The 21,412-nt window shown below is 39.6% G+C and overlaps 1 protein-coding gene across 4 annotated transcripts in view; it reads right to left on the reverse strand.

The window, feature by feature from the left end:
* Positions 1-21,412, reverse strand: part of THADA (THADA armadillo repeat containing) — a 330,132-nt gene that overhangs the window by 182,836 nt on the left and 125,884 nt on the right. For all 4 annotated transcript variants that reach the window (XM_047852046.1, XM_047852045.1, XM_047852044.1 and 1 more), the window contains exons 27-28: positions 1,779-1,868; positions 119-250 (exon numbers count right to left, since the gene is read on the reverse strand). In XM_047852046.1, coding sequence (XP_047708002.1) covers positions 119-250; positions 1,779-1,868 — 222 coding nt within the window. The remainder of the gene's footprint in view (positions 1-118; positions 251-1,778; positions 1,869-21,412) is intronic.

Here is a 21,412-nt window from a genome sequence, read left to right on the forward strand (position 1 = left end):
AAGTAAAAAAAAAAAAAAAAAAAAAAAAAAAAATCTATAGTTTCTGAAATAAGAACAAGTTATAATACCCCATAAGGCCCCCATACCCACCCCATTATTTCCAGGAAACACATGCTACCTCATAATGAAGGGAATGAAAGGTGCCATGCTGAGAGTAGAATAGGTGCCGTCCATCGGGGAAGGGTAGAGTCTCCCCAACACCAGCAGTAAGAGAAACATGCTTGGATGACGGTTTAGTTCTCCTGCATCACTGAAAAAAATTATTGTACATAAAATATTTAAAATTTAAGAGGTGCAGTACTTTCTTCAAACATTTTTCTCATTAAATAATTCTGAATATCAAGTGAGACTCTCTATGATCAGAAGATAGCTTTCCTTCTTTTCCCTCCGTTTACCTCATGTTTTCCTAATGTGCAAATAAGGAAGAGCTGCCGGCAAAGCCATGGTTTGGGCTTTTGCACACGACTCTTCTCAAAGCTAACTGTTAATTTGCGTCTGTGTTTTGATTTGAGCTGTTCATACAGTAGAGAGGTGGCTGTTCCAGAATATGCAATGTGAAACGTTCAACAGCCAAATGTACTTATGAAAGCTTGAACAGTCACTTACTGGGGCCAGAAAAGCCTGTCTGTACAAATTACTCATGTGAGGAAATGTATCATAAACAGAAGTAAAATTCATTGATGTTACTTTGCTTTCCCATTACGGATAATTAGTATGAATTCATATCAAGTGCAAACACTGCTAGAAGAATAAAAAAGCCCATGTTCTAAGATGTCCATTCTAACAATTCCACCATCAGTACAGAATGTGATTGAAAGCACAATGGTAAACTTTGCTATCTGCCCTGATCGGACTGGAAGCCCTCTGAATGGCTTTATTTTATGTTTCCAGGGTCACTGGCCACCTTTGCTCAGGTGGGCTGGTACCATTTCTGATCACAGGTGACCAGATTAGTCAGCTATTTGCTTAAGGTCACAATGGTCAACTGTAGCAGGCCAGTAAGAAAAAAATGGCAGGTGTTTGTGACAGCAAACTCAGTACGTAAACACACAGATTTTTATTTTTTTTAACTTTTTTTTTAATTTTTAAGTTTATTTATTTATTTTGAGAGAGAGAGAAAGAGAGAGAGAAACAGACAGCACGAGCAGGGGAGGGGCAGAGAGAGAGGGAGACAGATTCTGAAGCAGGCTCCAGGCTCTGAGCTGCCAGCACAGAGCCCGATGTGGGGCTTGAACCCACCAACCGTGAGATCATGACCCAGGCCAAAGTCGGACACTTAACTAACTGAGCCACCCAGGCACCCCACCCCCCTTTTTGATAGTACCATCCTGCCCGGTGTGAAGGGGCATCTCACTGAGGTTTTGGTTTGCATTTCCCAGATAACCAGTGATGCTGAGCATCTTTCCATGTGTTTATTGGCCATTTGTAAACACATAGATTTTTAAATATCATGGGAAGAATATGATTTCTAGAAGAAATCACCATGTGCTTCTAAGAAGCTGGTTCCTGAAAAAACAGTATTACATTTGATAAGACAATATAAAACAGGATTTTAAAAATATAAAATATAGTATAAAAACAGGATTTTATACAACTTTTCAGGTACAGGAGTACTGTAGAGAATCTGGCAACATGATGTAATAAAGAAGTAGTTTTAAAAAACCCAGCTATGTTACAAGGAAGGAGGGGATTAAAAACTGTTGCCTGGAGGGAAAAAATCTCGATGAATGAAGTAATTCACTTCCTTGATCTTACTGTGTCCCACCCTATTCTCTTACCTGTCCACAGTATTAGCTACAGCTTCCAACTGCTGGAGAAGAAAAGGATAGAGTTCTGGGAAACGAGAAAAAAATTCGCTTCCTGTCATTCTGTAGAGGGAAGAAAAAAAAAATTACTATCATTTATTTCCTCTGATTTAATGATAAAGCTTTTTTATTCTATTTAAAGAAAGATAACCAAGATCATGCACGTGAATATTTAATGAAACAAAAGTTAAGAACAAAACCTTACCTTAAGAATTTAACAATCAAACAAAACATTTAATTTTGATTTTGGAAGTGCTCTTAACACATGGACTTTTCTCTCAAAATTTACGATTATGTATATTCACAAATATTTGATATTAAATTCTGTTGGGGAAGAAATAGGTAATTTGTGCAAATGCTGTTTCCACAACTGATGTGGACTATGAATAGAGTCAACACCTGGTTGGCTGAGGTTGACTTGACTTTCATAATAAGGACAGATCTAGAACAGGTTTCTCCAAGCTGGCACCGGTGACATTTTGGACCAGACAATTTTTTGTTGTGGGGTACTGTCATGTGACGGTAGCATGTTTAGCAGCCTCCATGGCTTCTTTTTTTTTTTTTTTTTTTAATTTTTTTTTTTCAACATTTATTTATTTTTGGGACAGAGAGAGACAGAGCATGAACGGGGGAGGGGCAGAGAGAGAGGGAGACACAGAATCGGAAACAGGCTCCAGGCTCTGAGCCATCAGCCCAGAGCCTGACGCGGGGCTCGAACTCACAGACCGCGAGATCGTGACCTGAGCTGAAGTCGGACGCTTAACCGACTGTGCCACCCAGGCGCCCCCAGCCTCCATGGCTTCTACCCACCAAATACCAGTAATACAATACCGCCTCACCCCCGCCCAGTTATGACAATCAGAAATGTCTCTGGACAATGTGAAATGTATCCTGAGGGGCAAAATGGTCCCCAGTTGAAAACCACTGGTCCGGAGTATGGGTATCAGATGCACAGACTTGGCGTGTATGGTTCTGGATACCCAATCCCAGCTGACTCCTGTGAGGATTACCTTTCCATCTTTATACTCTTGAATTCTGACAAGATCATTCAATCGGGTTTCACAAATGCTTATACTCATGTAACCCACACTCCTATGAAGACTCATAAAATTTCCATCATCTCAGAAAGTTAGCTTGTGCCCTCTCCCAGTCAACTCTCAATACCCAAAACAACCAATGATTTGATTTCTATTACAATTTGGTTTTGTCTATTCTAGAATTTTGTATAAATGTAGTAATACACAACCTAAGTTTTTTGCGTCTGAGGCCTTTTTCAGTCAGCATAAAGTTTATCCATGGTATTTGATGCAACAATAGTATGATTCTTTTTTTGTTGAGTAGTATTCCGTTGTATGAATATACAGGTTTGTTTACCAATTCTCCTCTCAACAGAAATGGGCTATTTCCATTTGTAGGCTATTATGAATAAAGCTGCTAGGAACATTCTTATACAAGGCTTTTGTCAACATCTGTTTTCATTTCCCTTGAATAAATATCTGAAAATAAAATTTCAGCATATCTAACATTCTAGGAAACTGACAGTTTTCCAAAATAATTATAGCATTTATATTCCCATCAACAATAAACAAGAGTTCTAATGACCCTACATCCTTTCCAACTTTTGCTGTTGTCTTTCTTTTTTTTCACATTAGCCATCCTAGCCGGTATATAGTGGAATATCCCTGAGACTTTGACTTACATTTCCTTGATGACTAATGATGATACTGAACACTCTTTATGTGCTTTGGCTATTGATATGGTCTTTTGTCAAGTATCCAAGATTTTTGTCTATTTTTATATTAGGATGCTTGTTTCTTTTGCCATACATGTACTTTTTACATGTACTTTTTCTTAGTTTGTGGCTTGCCAATTTATTTTAATAATGTCTTTTGATGAGTAGAAGTTTTCAGACCAATAACTGAATCAATTTTTTTCTCTTATGATTCATGCTTTCTATGGCTTAAGGAATCTTTGCCTATCCCAATATCACAAAGATATTCCGTTTTCCTCTAAACGTTTTATACTTTTAGCTTTTATCTTGAGGTCCATGATCCATCTTAAATTAACTTTTGTGTATGGTGTGAGGTACAGGCAGATTCTCTTTTTCTCTTTTTCAGATTTATTTTTTTTTATAGTTGACATACAATGTTACACTAGTTTCAGATGCAAAATTCTTTTTCTTTTCTTTTTTTTAATTTTTTTTTTCAACGTTTATTTATTTTTGGGACAGAGAGAGACAGAGCATGAACGGGCGAGGGGCAGAGAGAGAGGGAGACACAGAATCGGAAACAGGCTCCAGGCTCTGAGCCATCAGCCCAGAGCCCGACGCGGGGCTCAAACTCCCGGACCGCGAGATCGTGACCTGGCTGAAGTCGGACGCTCAACCGACTGCGCCACCCAGGCGCCCCAACAAAATTCTTTTTCTTCTACATTGGTGTATCATAATTTTAATAGGGAGATGCCGTAAGAAAAGATACAGGCCTTAAATAGGAGAGATGCACCAAGTTCATGAACAAGAAGATTCAATATTTAAAAAAAAAAAAAAGATTCAATACTATAAGGAGGAAATTCTCACCAAATTCAATGTAATTCCAATAAAAATAATAATTGTGCATGAGTATGTGTGTAACTGGACAAGCAGGTTTTAAAATGTATATAGATGCATCAAGGGCCAGTGGTTGCAAAGATAATCTTGAAGAGCAAGGAGGGAGGACTCACCTAACCAAGTAGTGAGAAATATTATAAAACTTTAGTAATCAGGACACTGTGGTGACAAGTAGGCCCCAAATCAGAATCGAAAGCACGGGAGCAGACACGCATATGCACGAGAACTTGACTTCTGAAAGGGCTGGTGCCACAGATGGTGGTACTGTAAAGATCACCAGGGCTCTGACAACCAAGTATCCACACAGACAAGATTAAAACTGGATCCCAACTTCCCACTACATACAGAATTAAATCCTTGCGAATTCAAAACTTAAAAGGCAAAACTGCCAAACCCATTAAGAAAACTGTAGAGAATAGAATTTATTAAACAAGACCCAAAAGCATCAACTAGTAGGAAAAATTTCTATATTCAACTGCATCAGTTAATAGTTTTTAAAATTTTTACACCAAAAAAAGAAAAAAAAGCACAAATAAAAACACAAAATAACTCATGTACAAAGCACTTTTGACAGAGGAGTAGTATCAAACATTATGGAATAAAAGAGACTAAGAGACTTAGCTGACTTTTGAGGCCAAAAAAAAAAGACTAAACACAACTTGTGGCCTTTGTTTGGATCCTGATTCTAGCAAACCAATTATAAAAAGACATTTCTCTTTTTTTTCTTTTATTTTTTTTTTAATGTTTATTTACTTTTGAGAGAGAGACAGAACGTGAGCTGGGGTAAGGGTAGAGAGAGAGGGAGACAGAATCTGAAGCAGACTCTAGGCTTAGAGCTGGGAGCACAGAGCCTGATGTGTGGCTCGAACTCATGGACTGTGAGATCATGACCTGAGCTGAAGTCGGCTGCTTAACCAACTGAGCCACCCAGGCACCCCATAAAAAGACATTGCTAAGACAATTAGCAAAAGTTGAAGATCAAGGAATTATTAACTTTGTCAGATGTGATAATAGTATGGTGGTATTTCTTTTTATTTTTTATTTTTTATTTTTTTTTTCAACGTTTATTTATTTATTTTTTGGGGGGACAGAGAGAGACAGAGCATGAACGGGGGAGGGGCAGAGAGAGAGGGAGACACAGAATCAGAAGCAGGCTTCAGGCTCCGAGCCATCAGCCCAGAGCCTGACGCGGGGCTCGAACTCACGGACCGCGAGATCGTGACCTGGCTGAAGTCAAACGCTTAACGGACAGCGCCACCCAGGCGCCCCAGTATTTCTTTTTAAACTCTTATCAAATCAGTCATGCATCCTGAAGTATTTACAGGAAAAAAAAATGACACAATGTCTGTGACCTCCTTCTCAGGACAAGAAATGGACAAATTAAGATTGGCACAATGTTGGGAGCGCCTGGGTGGCTCAGTCGGTTGAGCGGCCGACTTCGGCTCAGGTCATGATCTCGTGGTCCGTGAGTTCGAGCCCCGCGTCGGGCTCTGTGCTGACAGCTCAGAGCCTGGAGCCTGTTTCAGATTCTGTGTCTCCCTCTTTCTCTGACCCTCCCCTGTTCATGCTCTGTCTCTGTCTCAAAAATAAATAAAACGTTAAAAAAAAAATTAAAAAGAAAAAAAGATTGGCACAATGTTGATAAGCGTTGAAGTTAAGTGCTGGATGTGCAGGGGTTAGTTAAACTATTCTCTTCTTTTTAAATATTTTAAAAATTCCCATAATAAAAAGGTTTTAAGATGATGGAAGTAAACATTTTATTTGCCAAGCCACAAATGGAGAGAAAATGTGTAATGCATGTAACCGAGAGTTATATAGTTAGTATTAGACTATGTGAAGAACTCCAGTGAAACCAGTAAGTTAAAAGACAAACAACTCAATATAAAAATGGTAAAACCTGTTAAAACATAATTCAGAGAAAATAAACATTAGTGGCCAATAAACATAAGATGCTCAATCATACTGAGCAATTGGCAAAGATTGAAAAATCCAATATCAAGTATTGGAACTCTTAGACACTGTCGATGGAAACAAAAATTACTACAACAATTTTAAGAATAATCTGGCATTTTCTTGGAAGCCACGGATGTGTTTAGCCAGTGATTCACAAATGCTATTTCTAGGTAAATGGCCTAATAAACTCTTGGACATGGGCACCAGAAGGCTCGTACAGCATATGCATAGCAGCCATATGTCTATCAATAGCAGAGTGATTAACTGTACACTCACACAATGGGTTACTGTAGAGCAGTAAATCTCAATGAACTACAGATGTATCAACAGATGTATCTCAGGAACATAATGTTAAGTGAAAAGAGCAAGTTAAAGAAGAATACAAGCAATATAATCCTTCTATGCAGTTTACAAGAAAGCACTAAATAATACATTGCTTAGAGAAATAAATTTAAGTGATAAAAAAAATGAAAAGCAAAGAAGTAAGTAAAATAAAATTGGCAAAAGTAATCAATCACTTCTCCAAGGGGGAAAAGAAAGGAGATGGAATTAGGAAGGAGTATATAAGGGGCTTCAAAAGAAATGCTCCATTACTTATACCCCTAAAAGTGTTTGTTGCATAGTTACTTACTCTTTATAGCTTATACACACTATATAAATTTTCTTTTGTACCTATTTCACATTCAGTAAAACCAATTTTTTTATAAAGAAGAGAAAGTCTTTACTCCTTTCCAAATTATAGATCATTTATTGGACATCTGTGCAAAAATATGCTCACTTTTTTTAATTAGATATTTTTGTGGAAAAAAATAACAAACACAAATGTTAAAAAAAAAAAAAAACCCACAGACACACTAGACCCCTCAGTGTCCCTCCTCACAGACAACTATGCAAAAGCATCTCTGCTTTCCTTTTAAAAAATTTGTTTATACAAGTACCTACTTTCAGTTTAGCCCTTTTCCCCCCAGCAAATACGCATATTATACATACAGTCATGCCCCTTGATTTTTTTTTTTCATTTAAACTCTACCTGAGAAATCATTCAATATCAGGCACACTGTTCTATTTCTTTCCATTCAATGGCTGCAGAGTAATCCATTGTATGTTGACTGTAATTGATTTCAAACCTGAATGATAGGCTTTTTGGTTGTGAAGTTACTTTTACAAACAATGACATGTAAATTTCCTTGTTAATAAATTGCAAACCTGGGGTTTGCAGGGTCAGTGTTTTATACAGGGAGACCACAAAAACATTCCGCTACAGGCCACTGTTACATTCTATAGTACCTCTAAGCAAAACTGGTCAGGAAACTCCTCAGTTTCCATTTTTAGTGGTCACTTAAAACTTTAAATGAATTAAATATTGAAATCCCTGCATACACTAGCCCATACAGAATCTCTCCATCTATACCACAAGGCCTGGTGGATATGTCTTCTTGAGGAATCAATATTTCCAGGGGAGTAAGCCACTCCTTAATTGTCTGATATCTCTTGGTTGTGTCAGAAAGAGAAGTATTCTCATGTAAGCAGACCATATGATTGCATCACCATGATCTAGAAATTGCCTTCGTAAATAACTGGCTCTGCTGACCACAAATACTGCCAGAGAAAAGGGTCGTGGAGCTACTATTCTCAAACTATAGTCATTGTTTTCATTGAATTAAAACTAATTGTTCCAAACAGCAAATTACCTCATTCAGTTACCTTAGCAGGTATTTATCAACTTGTCTATGTTGCAGAATATATGAAGAAGGTACGTTATTCAAAGTTAAACATTTGGTGAATGTTTTAAGTAACGGTTTTGTTCTTAATAACTTGCTGGGTTTTGACTACATCTTTAGAAAAATATTCTGTTTAAAATTATTGCGCCATGCTTGATGATGTAGGACTCTGAAGCACCAATTGTGCATCTGACAGGGTTTAAGAAAAACTGAAATTATTTTCTAAGGAGAATTCTGACCTTGCTCAGGTACTCTGAGCACATAGGAATTGCTTTCTATTCTAGCATTCTCAGACTTCTCGAAACTTGTTAAGAAAATGTCAACTCTATTTCTGACCAGGGCTCCAATTCACTGCAAATGCAGAAGAGTTGAGTACTCACCGGGTTAGCATCATCTCAAGTCTGCATCAGCCAAGGGCTACTAAAGAGTTGGCTAAATGTGTACAGAGTGCTGCCTGAAGGATATGCGATATTAACAATTCTCATGTATTATAAAACAGAGCCTCAAGAGGTATGGTGTAGGAGGATATCAGAATTGTCTAAGGGGCTAATTTAAACTTCACTCACTACTGATTCTCAACTACACAAAACGCCTACAGTTCATGGGCACCTCATAGGTTTTGCGCTGCCTGTAACCTATAGCTTTATTTTAAAAGGCCCAAATCACGAGACTATTTCAGTTCATATGTGAATCCAGGAACATGTGAGTCTTACCTCTCATTTCTACTTCATCAAACCTATAGTATGATCATATTTTTCTCAGGAAAGTAGCAAATATTTTAAGTACCTACACACTTCATGTTAAGCACTGTGCTAGGTCCTATGTAAGATAGTAGCAATATGAGATAGTCACTGCTCTTGGGGCTTAAGATCTGGTTAGGAAGACAAGACACATGCTTAGACTACAAGTAACAAGGTAGGGCAAGGCAGTTTAAGGGTCAAATAACTGAAGCTTACAGTAACAGTGGAGTTGGGAAAGATATCACTGGGAGCCGGAGAGGTTAGGGAATGGTTTGTGGGAAACGTGGAAACCAAGACGAGTCCTGAAAAATTGGTAAGAATGGATTAAAACGGAGAGAAAACAGTATGGAGAGGGTGGGTAAGTACAGGATCCCACTGGGTAGATACACTGGCTGGATGAATCGAGGAATTCAATGACATGTGAAGGTAGAAAAGACAGGATGGCATACAAGTTTTTAGAAATGTTAACGCCAGACTAAGCAGCTTTGCCTGTGTCTTAGAGGCATCGAAAGTTTCTGAACAGCAGAGATATGTCAAGAGAAGATAGGCTGGACTAGAGAGAGGGTAGAACACGGTGACCCAATGGACCCACTGGACATTCACTGAATGTATCTTTTCACCTCAACCAGAGCATAAATATCTATAGGTAAGAGACCATATTCATATCTCCTTGCATCGCTCTTCATACAAACCACAATTCTACATAAACACTGGATGACTGGTAAATATTCTGGCCATGAATGAGTAAGTCATATTAGCCAGAGAAGAAAAGCATTCTAATATAGATGCCCTCAAACCTATGCGTTATGCATTTTTTCTTTTCTCTGGGACTGATACCCACCCAACGGACACCTAACTACCCAACCAACTTCAACACAATTTATCCTAATCAAGGAGAAAAGGAATTATTACTAAGATGGCAACAAATTAAAAATTTCTTAAAGTGAATCACTAGCTGTATCTAAGGACATTCAAAATCATGATCTGAATTAATAAACTGAGTATCCTGCCAGGGCTTGAAATTTCTGAAACACAAATATATAAAGCTTGTCTCACTCATTTGCAAACAGTTCAATTCTAGTTCACCCATATAAGAAAACAGGCTGATAGGTCATCTCCACAAATATAGCAAGGCCTGGGGGTAAATTCTCCAGTGACAGGCATTTTCAAACCTGTTCATCTCTGTGGCCAGAAACTAGCCTGGCAACTTTATGGAAACAAAAGAAGCAATGACCAAAAAGGAAAAACAGAATCTCTGTAAATTCAAGCTTCTAGGAAGACAAAAGGAGACCACCAAACACCAAAAACAGACAGACAAAGGTGAAAACAAAAAAGCTGGGATAGAGAGTAAGAAGAAAGCAGCTTTAACCTTGGGACTGTCAGACTCTACGAAAGGGGAGTTATTCCCCATCTCGTCAGGTAAGAACTATGCAGGCACGACCCCTGAGAGGCCCTTGGGGAAACACAGGAGCTCCTTGAGGGAATCCACTTGCCCAGCACCAGGAATAAGGTGCCAAGAACACAGAGTGGTTGTGAGCTGCCCCAGGGCACTGCTCCTCCGATTCACTGAGTGGTAGGCTCTCCCAGAGCCCAGCCCGGGCTATGAACAAAGCAGGCAGGCAACAGAGGTTTACTGAATGAATGAAAATGCCTGCCCAGCACTGTTTTGTTTTATTTTAAAAGCTTTTTAAAAATTAGTCTAGCCCTACTTGTTCATTGGGGAAAAATTAGATAGTAAAGGGTAATGCAAAGAAAAATCTGAAAACCACCACAAACTCACCACTCAAATATAGCTGCTGGTCTGTTCTGTTGTCTGTCCACCTACACCTTTCTCCTCCTCATACATTCTTCTATAATCTGCTTTTTACACTCAACACTGTTTCAACAACACTGTTCCATGTCAGTATGAACCCATCTGAATATAGTAGCCTCAGTGTGGTATACTCTCTGTGCTTTTCCTATGTTCGAACATACATCTTGGGCACTGACCCAGACACCGGCCCAGAACAACTCGTCCCCATCCTGCTAAGCCACATGTGGAAGGCACTCCTGACTCCAGCTACCTTCGGAGCTTCCCTTGGCCTGCGCATTCCACATCCAATTTTGGTAATGCCAAGGGTCTAGTTTTTGAGAGCCTCTGAGCTTTCGCTGTTTTGGCGGGCTTTGAATCCCCCCTGCCATCTAACAGCCACGGAAAATCTCAGTTGAATCAAGCTTCTCTATCTCTTAGAGACCCTGTCCTAAGATCTGCCACACGTACGGAAGTTGAAATGCCAGAAACACATGCTTCTGAGCTTAACAAAAGCATCCTGATAAAAATGATGATGCAATGAAAAGAATTTGGTGAAATGTGCTACAAGTAAAACAGAGCTATCTCCATCCCCTAATTCCTACATACAGATCCCCTATCATTCTGAATCATCTCAGGAACAGGGATCAAGAGAGTAATGTGCAAAGGTATAAAGAGAGAAAGCTTGCAAAGGCAAGCAAAAACATGCAGAATAAGGAACTCCATAGTAAACAGCAGCAAAGGCATAGCTTGTGCCTGGTTTTTAAAAAAACAGGACTTATTCACAGGCCATGGAGTAAACACCATAAACCTGGTTTCATTAGATGAAAACAAACGCTGAAGGCAAAAGCCTGGTGGTTTTCAGTCGGTTTTTCAAATGGGAACCCAATAAACTATTAAAACCTAGCTACTCCCCAGATTCTGGCCTATAAAACCACTCTAGAAGAGAGAAAGCAGCTCAGGGCCTGTGTCTCCTTGCCACAGTGATTGCTGATAAAAAGAACAAGCGCATCTTAAGAAAAACAGTACCCCCAAATGGAAACAAACCTACAAAGAAGACAAAGCACACACACATTTCAAAGGATGGGCAAATGCAAACTAATAAAACAGAAACAGCTAATAAAGAAGAAATCTGGGCTCAGAACCCTACCAGGAGGACCATCCATCTCTGACTCTGTTCCTAGAATCCTCTCTCCGCCACTGAGCGGGCCCTGACACCACCATTTCTCCTTCGAGTAGGGGTCATTTAAACAGAATGAGTGATTGGACCGAACAGATGTCAGAGGCCCCAAGGTCAGAATCTCACACTCAGCAAGCACTTGTGATCCTTGCCATGGTTCCACCAGGAAGTCCTGTTACTAAATTTCAGGCAAACCATGACGGAAATTAAAGGAAAGGCATCTTCTTCAGGGCCTCTGCTCTGAGTGCACAGACTCTGACCAGGTCTCCTGCCAATCTCATGTCTCTTCCTATCCTCCGTAGATAGCCATGAAATGCTTGGACTTCTTGAATGTTTCCCTAATCCTTCCCTTCGGGAGCTGCTTTCCAGGTGGAGAATCTCCTTAAGCCCAAAGTCAGCCATCACTATACTATACACATGGAGGGAAGTGGAAGAGCCCTGCCGTTCTCCTTGTAGGAATCCCTGGCCCAGTGGTGGACCTAAAAATACATTGCTACCCATCACACAGCCAGATGATCAGTAAACACGCATCTCCTGAATTCCTCGTGTGTGCAAGGTCCCATCTGGGCAGCTTACACGGATTTTTTTTTTTTACACTAGAAATTTTTTTCTTGGGAAATGCTCTTTTTTAAATCCCATCATCTATAAAATCTCAGAATCGGTCCACCTTCAACAACTAATTTGATAGTCACTTTCTAAACAGTTTGTGGTAGACTGTTCACAAAGATGGCCAGCAATAATTCCTACTACCCGCACTACATGTACATGCCTCCCTCCCTTCAAGAGGTAGGGCCTATTTCCTCTCCCTGTGACTCTAGACTAGAACAACTCAACAGAGGGCAGCGGAGGTGATGCTGTACCAGTTCCACCTCAAGCTTCAAGAGGTACACCAGCTTCTGCAGTCACCGTCTTGAAGACTTGACTTCTGTGCTACCCACACCTCCCCCTGCCCGGTCATTTACCCCCCAGCTGAGGTTCCAGACATGTGAATGGGAAACCATCTGGGTTCCTCCAGTCCCAGCTGAGGTCTCAGAGAATGCAGTCACCTGAGTGATCCAACGTGACACCACATGGTGAAGCTCAACCAGCCGAACCCAGCCAAAACCACTGAACCGTGAGAAATGATGAGCTGTACTTGAGTCCACTATATTTCGGGGTGTTTGTTATGCAGCAACAGGTTACTAAAACACAGGACTGAGTTAGACTCTGTGGAAAAGGTAATACTAAATAAAAGGGATGCTGACATCAAGGAACATACAATCTAACCTGATTACTATAGTTATTCTCTCACAGCTCTGGCAGCCAGAAAACTGCATCAATAACATGGCCCAAAGTCAAAGTGCCAGCAGGGCACCTCCAGAGGCTCTAGAGGAGACCCTGATTCTCACCTCTTCTAGCTTCTGGCAGCTGCTGGCCTCCCTTAGCCAGTAGCTGCGTGGCTCCAATCTCCAACTCTGTGGCCACACTGCATTCTCAGACCTGTCTCACACTGTCTCTCAGACTTGCGCCTGCCTTCCTCTCATCCATGATTGCACTAGAGCCCACCCGAACAATCCAAGATAATCACCCCACTGCAAGATCCTTAATTTAATCACATTGACACAGACCTCTTGTCTTTACCGGGTAACACTTACAGGTTCCAGGGACTGGGACTCATGGGTGGGGGGATTATTCTGCCTATCTATCACAACCGCCAAAATATAAAAGCTAAAGTACTAAGGGGCAAGAATGAACATAAATGATTTATTCCAAGGCAGTGGTTTTCCAAATCTTAAAGCAAAGGACAACTTTTTTCAAATATAATTCCTGTATTTGAAACAAAACAAAACAAAACGAATCCAGAACTGTTCTGGTTGAAGCAGGCTTGAGGTGAGTGATGATCACCTTGGCCTCCCTCATCCTTAGCTAGCACAGGCCCTGATACACCTCTGTGGACTTGAGAGGCACACTTTACAGTCTGAAGGCTTTAGAAGACGAAGTCCACATTCCTCACCCCCTTCCTTCCTATTATCCCCATTGTTCCAACCTCGTTAGCTAAAGAAGCACACTCCGTGCACCACCGCTCACTATTCCCTACAATACCGTTGCTTTATCAAACATGTTTCAACTCTGTCTCCTCTCACTAGGAAGTTCGCTCCTTGAAACCGAAAGCTGTCTTGTTTCTTCTCCAACCCCAACACTTAGAGTGGTGCCGGCACCTAGGAGGCACTCAGGAAATACCTGCTGCCTTCTGAATGTTTTCTCAGGGCTCCCTCCACAAATCGTGCCCCCAATTAACAATGGGCTATCTTCTTTTCAACCACAGGAATCCTATCCCCATCAGGCTGACTCTATAAACCGTGCAGGATTACAGACATTCTTATTTGATAATTCTAAATTTTTTTTTAATTTTTATTTATTTTTGAGACAGAGGGAGACAGAGTGTGAGTGGGGGAGGGGCAGAGAGAGAGAGGGAGACACAGAATCTGAAACAGGCTCCAGGCTCTGAGCTGTCAGCACAGAGCCCGATGTGGGGCTCGAACCCACGGACCGTGAGATCATGACCTGAGCTGAAGTCAAATGCTTAACCGACTGAGCCACCCAGGCGCCCCCTTATTTGAAAATTCTAAAGAGCATCGTATAAGCATTAATCCCCTAGTTAAGCATATGCACTCAACATGCAAACAGTTCAAACAGTGCTGAAACTGCCTCATCCAAAACGCGAGCAAGAAATCACCTAGAAATTTCTTCTACTCATTAACAATATACTAATTTAGCATAAGGTCCAATGTTTCAAAGTAAGTTTTCTGGTTTCTATCCCTGTAATACTTTTGTTCTTTTAACTTTTTCAAGATCCTACTCTAAACTTTATAGACATTTTCACTAAGGCTAGTATTAATTGGCCAGTTTGTATTATTAAAATGAAGGGAAGGTGCCAACAGAGTTCCAGCCTTCAAGGAACATATTAGAACTAGAAGGACTCTCAGAGAAGTCTGTTATTCTGATCATTTAATCTCACAGATGAGGAAACTGATGTCCAAAGGAATTAAGGGAGTCTCCCAGGATCAAAATACAGGTTGGGAGGAAAGTGCAGGCCTAGAACCCAATTCTCTTGTTCTGCAATCTAGCCACCAGAATTTTCAGGGTTTCTATTACACACGGAACCCAACCATCCCTGTGCGAGGCATCTGCATAACAAGCAGAGGACCCTGTGGCCCAGACAAGCCAGTTTTCAAAGGAGTGCATGTCCTGCCATTGGGTCAGACAGCCATCTCTCCATTGCTGTCAATCAGCCTGGTCAAGTTAGATTAAGGTTCCCAACTTGAGCTTCCACTCCCATGCACTGAGCCAGGCCCACCCACCGACTTTAAAGGGAGTAGATGAACAGGCAAACTGCCAGCTAAACTAATCTTTCAAAATCTATCCATCTGCTCCTACAAAGCATTTTCAGAGATCACGGGACGACAGATCTTCCATTTGGTCTAATAAGTCTCAAGTCTCTCCTGTATTCAAATTAAGAGAATCTTACTAACACATTATAACAATACCTCTAACCACCCTCCACGCAACCCCCAAATCAAAAACAAAAATAAAAACCAAAAAAAACCTCTAACTCTCATGCAAATCAAACCAGAAAAGAGGATATAAGAGGGTATGGACTTATGTAGGCTCAATGCTTCTTTTTCCCCAGTGAACCCGTGTTGTTTGTAAGTTTGTGAGTGCTTAGGTCAAGGCTTATTTACAAGGAAAACAAAAACAAAAACATTTAGAAAAAACAAGTAGTCACCAGGCAAATGTTACACTCCCAATTAATACACAATGTTGTCCACAACTAAGTATGTTACGATGTCCGATGTACATTCTCCCAAATTCATACAGAGAAAGAATGAAATAAGACTCAGAACACAAAGTGTGATTTTCTTCTGCTGCAGAAGTATGGAAAAGAGTCTCCATTTGTGGCTGTCCATCCCAGACTGCAGGATTTAGTCTTCTCTCTGAGCAGCTGCCTGGAAGTACTCAAAAAAATGGGATAATTTTCAACAGATTGGCTGGATCTCCAGACAGAGAGGAGAAGCCAGCACTTGGCAGAGTTGCGAAAGGAACATTTTGGACATCTTAGCCATTTGTTTTTTGGAGAGCCAGAAAATTAATCTGGAATAAGTATAACTCATTATTGTTATTATTATTAAAAACCCTAACCTCTGGCTCCTGGGGTTGGCAGCAGGAAGCATGATGGTTTCTATAGAAATGCAAATGAAATTTATTAAACTAGACATTCCAAGATCAGGATCCTGTGTTTGGTGTTCTCACGAATGCTGGTTTTTTTAAAGTACTCTGAAGTTACTAGGCTGCCATCTCTTTACAGACCCTGGAAAGCCATCTGCTTGGCCCTGGGAGTAGCCTGTACGTTGAGATCACACAGAGGCAGACTTTCAACACGGCTGGGAGCGATTCCCTTCCATGCGTGTTTCCCCTTACCAGTCAGACCCAAAATCCTTCAAAGGCTGAGGCTGTGTTTGCTACTTCAACTGTATCTCCTACAGCACCTAGTAGAGGAGACAGACATAGCATACACTTCCTATATTTTAAAAAATAAATGAAGGACTAAGTCATGTCTCTTTTCTTCCCTTCTTTTAAGTTATATCCTATTGATTACAATTAATGTATACTTTTTAAAAAAAATATCAGACAATACGCAGAGTAAATAAGAAATTTCACCCTGCCCCATTCTAGACCTTTCCTACACACATATAAAAACATTAAAATTACACATGGAATATACACAGTTGTTTTGGAGGAGTGGCAGACATTGGTGTGTTGAACAAATGCTGTTTGGGAACTTGGTTTTTACAAAATATTTAGGTGCTCCTCTCACTTATGTTCTGGAAGTAGAAAGGAAAAAAAAAATCTAGTTTTCCCTGTCAACTAAAAAAACGTTTTGAATGAAAGTACATTCCTACTACTTTATCTCCACATTGGAACAATAGTCTATCTGACTAAAGAGTACGAAGAAGGAAATCGCATGCCTTCAGAATTTTTAAGGTAATGCTCCATTAACTTCTTTCATCTAAGTCCGTGGCCATTCTGATTCTTAATTCTCTATATGTGAACTGTTTGGGGTTGTTTTTCTCTCTCTTCAAAACTGAAGACACTGAATGATGATGTGTCCCGGTGTGGGTCATTTTCTATTCATTGTACTGGAACTCGCATCCTTTACTTCTAGGAAATTTTCCTGTGCTAGTATTTCTTTGACAATTTCCTGCCCTCAATTTTCTCAGCTCTTCTATAAGCTGGATATTTAACTTCCTGAAATAAACTAATTTTCTTATTTTTTTCTCTCCCACATTCCATCCCTCTTGCTCTCTTTAGTTTTACCTCTGAAAGAGTTACTTTACTCTGTCTTCCATCCTATGTGTTGAAACTTTTATTTGGATTATCACATTTTTAAATTTCTTGAGCTCTTTCTTATTCTCTGGTTGCTCCTTTAAAGATACCATCCTGGGGCGCCTGGGTGGCGCGGTCGGTTAAGCGTCCGACTTCAGCCAGGTCACGATCTCGCGGTCCGTGAGTTCAAGCCCCGCGTCAGGCTCTGGGCTGATGGCTCAGAGCCTGGAGCCTGTTTCTGATTCTGAGTCTCCCTCTCTCTCTGCCCCTCCCCCGTTCATGCTCTGTCTCTCTCTGTCCCAAAAATAAATAAACGTTGAAAAAAAAATTTTTTTAATAAATAAATAAATAAATAAATAAAGATACCATCCTGTTCTTAGTTCATGTAATCATTTTTATCTTATTTCTCTGAGAATATTAACTTTTTTTTACATTTTCTTCTGTTCCCTATATTATGTCTGCTTCTATTTAATCCTTTCAAAAAAAAAAAAAAACTCTATTCTTTTCTTAATACTGGTTGTAATTTTAGATGGCAGCTGTTTGATTGTAGTACTTCTCTCCCTGTTACACAAATACACACATACACACATGTACTCCAATGCAAAGAGTAACTCTAGTATTGAAAACCAGAAACCTGAAATTCTATAATGTGTCAAACAAAGGTTATAGACAGGTCAACAAAAAGAAGGCACAAATGATGACCACTTGGAATAAGCAACATGGCAGAAGGGTATTTTTATTCAAAGGACAGGTCTGGTTTATACTCATCCACAGAAGCTTTTCATTGTATCAATCTAAAGAACACTAATTCTAAAATAAAGAACACCAATTCTAAACACAAAATGTTTTACTTAAAAGATTTTTCCCTTCTTTCCAACTCAGCTATGACTCTAAAGAAACAGAGGCACAATAGTTATTAAGGAGGCAGGAAATCCTTTCAGCTAACCAACTTTTACATAGTGTTCCTTATGGTCAAAATGTTGACCACAGTGTGGTAACTCTTTTTTGACTCTATGACCTTATTACTAAGACCATCAATTATACTCACCGTTATTTGAGCAGAGGAACTGCTTGAATGCCAAAAGACTACTTAGTCCACAGTGCTATTTAACCTTTCCCAACAGAGGCTTCTTGAAACTGGGAGTTTGGTAAAATGTTTCACCTAACCTTGCAAAGATACATCCCAATAAATATTTGAAGTATATAAATACCCCCAAGTAAAGTCTTAAAAATGTGTATGACTCCCCAATGTTAAGCCAAATACTCATCTTAATTACATAATCACATTTAAAGTAAAGTAATGCCATGAGTCTGACAAAGGTAATAATATGCCACATAAACTTAGGTAGTTCAAATATTCATTATCTGCCTATATTAAGCCTATTTCCAATGCCAACATATTTTTTTTATAATATGCACAGCGTAATATTTTAGAAAAGGCTGCTACTACATTCTAGAGTAAAATTTGAGACCATATTCCATTTATTATTTATTCTGTGGTGGAGTGGGAATGAGATACACAATGTACAGAAAGAGCAAAGGTTTGGAATCAGCTAGACCAGACCATTACTACTTATTGGCAGTGTAACCCTGAATGATTTGTCCAACTTTGCTGAGCACCTTTCTGTTTTGTTTTCTATAAAATGGGAATAATAGTTCCTACTCTTGTAGAGTTACTGTGAGAAATGAGATAATACATGGGCAAATCTAACACTGTACCTTCTCAACAAATTATACTTGTATTGTTCGTTGGCCTTGGCTCCTGCTACCCGGCCCTCTTTGTTTCCCTCCCCGGCCCTCTTTGTTTCCCTCCCCGCGTTAAAGAGAGATGAAAGGAATAGAGAGGAGATTGGTATAAATTACCATTAAGGTCAACACACTTTGAGATTCTAAGATCCAAGAGTACCAGAGAACACAGGTCATTTTCATTCTTGCTATGCAAATAGCCTTTAAAAATACATTAAGTGCAGGCATTTAGAAATATGGATAAAATCTGGGTTTCGCATAAAAAAATTAAGGTATTATTTTGAGTACATTAACACCTATACTTTGCAGTAATCATACACTAAATTATATATAAGAACCAAAGGCCAGGAAGAAAGCTATAAAATGAGATGGATAAATCCGTATGGGTAGAAAAAACACAGTTCAGGTGTCTAAACGTAAACATTCTCTCACACACACACACTCACGCACACCCACAGCCCCCCCATACACACATACCCACACACACAGATGTGTGTGAGACAATGAAAAGGGCAGCGTACAATGCTGTTCTCACACTCCTCTCACGTATTACAAGAAAACAGTATTTGTTTTTGATGTGTCCATTCTAGTGGCAACACCAGACACTTCCATAACTGAATATACACAGAAATAGCTGCAGATGCTTCAAAAAAAGTATATTTCATCCTTAGAAAATAATGCCATAGTTCTCATATAATCATTTGTGATTACAACAGATTGGCTAGCAGTTGAGTCTGTACGGAAATAATTTCAAGTCACTCTAATGGTTTTCCAGAAAGTCTCCAAATCTGCCAGAAAACAAGGAGCCTACAAAATGATTGATATAAAGCGTAAATAAAAACAACTAACTGAAGGCACAATTGATGATAGTTTTCATATGTAAATTCTGGCATTCCATCTTATTTTTAATTAATTCCATTAAATTGGTGTTTCATAGGTCAGAGGATTTTATGACTGCACACCAAAAATGTTGTTTATAAAGCCACTTACAGGGAACTACCCACAAATATTTTCTAATACATTTTTTCCTTTTGTCCAATTCAAATTGTTATTGCTTCACTTTTTCCTTCTTTTAAGCCCAATGTTGTTCTTTTTATTTACTTCCACTTCCTTTCTTTGTCTTTCCACAAGAGGCAGTCCCTTATAAAGTCTATTCTAGTCTTTTTGGAATTCAGATAGCACCAAATTACTTTAATCTGCAAGTATGCTAAGGAAGAAAAGGGAGGGGGGAGAAAGCCAGCAAAAGGAAGAAAAGGGAAGGGGGAAAAAAAGCCAGCAAACCAGGTGGTAGGAGATAAATATCCTTACATACACACAGAGCCTCATCACCTCTTCACCACCACCACCCCCCCAACAAAATCCCATAAATAGGGTGGCCAAGGCTTATTTATAGAAAGGACAAAGGGTAACACAGGATAAAAATGAAAATACAGCCAAAGAAGCCTCTTAGTCTCCTCTGACCTAATTTAAATAGGGTTACTCAAGTTCATGGATCCGTAATGGATGATATTGCGAAACAAGACTGAATCCAAGCGTCATCATGGAAATACTGTTTTATTCTAAGGATGGACTATATCATATGTTTTGTCCTAAAAGATATGACTCACAGGAAGCCCATGATTCCTTTTCCTTTCTTCCCTGAAATTTGAGCAAAACCAAAAAGGTCAAGGTGGGTGAGCCACACATCTAAAGTCCCACCCACTTCAATGGGTTGTTATCAGATGTGACTTAAGTAAGTCACCTAACTTCTGAGTCTCAGTTTCCTCATCTGTGAGGTAGGGATAATTATACCTAGCCCAACCACCTCACATGGCTACCATTCGGATCAAATGAGGTAAGAGATCTGAAAGCACTTTGAAATCACCAAGTTCTACTGATTCTACTTCCTCTCTCATTTGTGGTCCCTTCTTCCAATCACCATTGTCACTATTCCAACTCACATCACCAACATTTTTTCCTAGGCTATATCAAATGGTTTACAAATATCAGACCACACAGGTGCCCAATGATGAGGAAAATGGAAAAGGGGGGGACGGGGGACAAAACAGGGCCATGTAATAAATTTTGCATAAAGCTACAACATATTCCATTTAAATAGCTAACATTTATTTGAGACTCTCCTGTGTGTGTGGTGTGTATTTGTGCATATGTATGGTAAAATGTTCTTTATTTTATGAAATGATTCTCACAGGTGGGGTTTTTTTTTTTTTAATGTCTTTACTTAACCAAATGAAAAGGTCAGCAACTCTATTATATTGAGCCTCAAATTTTTAAAAAACATTTTTGCTGGCTCATGAAATCCAAAAGTCTGAGTACCACCAGTCTACATTATTCTAACAAACAAAACTATTCCAACAAACTGATCTCCCAGTCTTCAGCTTTTATTTCCAATCCAGCTACAGTGGGTTCTCTACACAGCAGCAAAAATGATCACACTGAGACAAATCTAGTCCTGTCGTGGGGCGCTTGGGTGGCTCAGTTGGTTGGGCGTCTGACTTCGGCTCGGGTC

This window comes from Prionailurus viverrinus, chromosome A3, assembly GCF_022837055.1.
Source record: "Prionailurus viverrinus isolate Anna chromosome A3, UM_Priviv_1.0, whole genome shotgun sequence".
Taxonomy (NCBI): domain Eukaryota; kingdom Metazoa; phylum Chordata; class Mammalia; order Carnivora; family Felidae; genus Prionailurus; species Prionailurus viverrinus.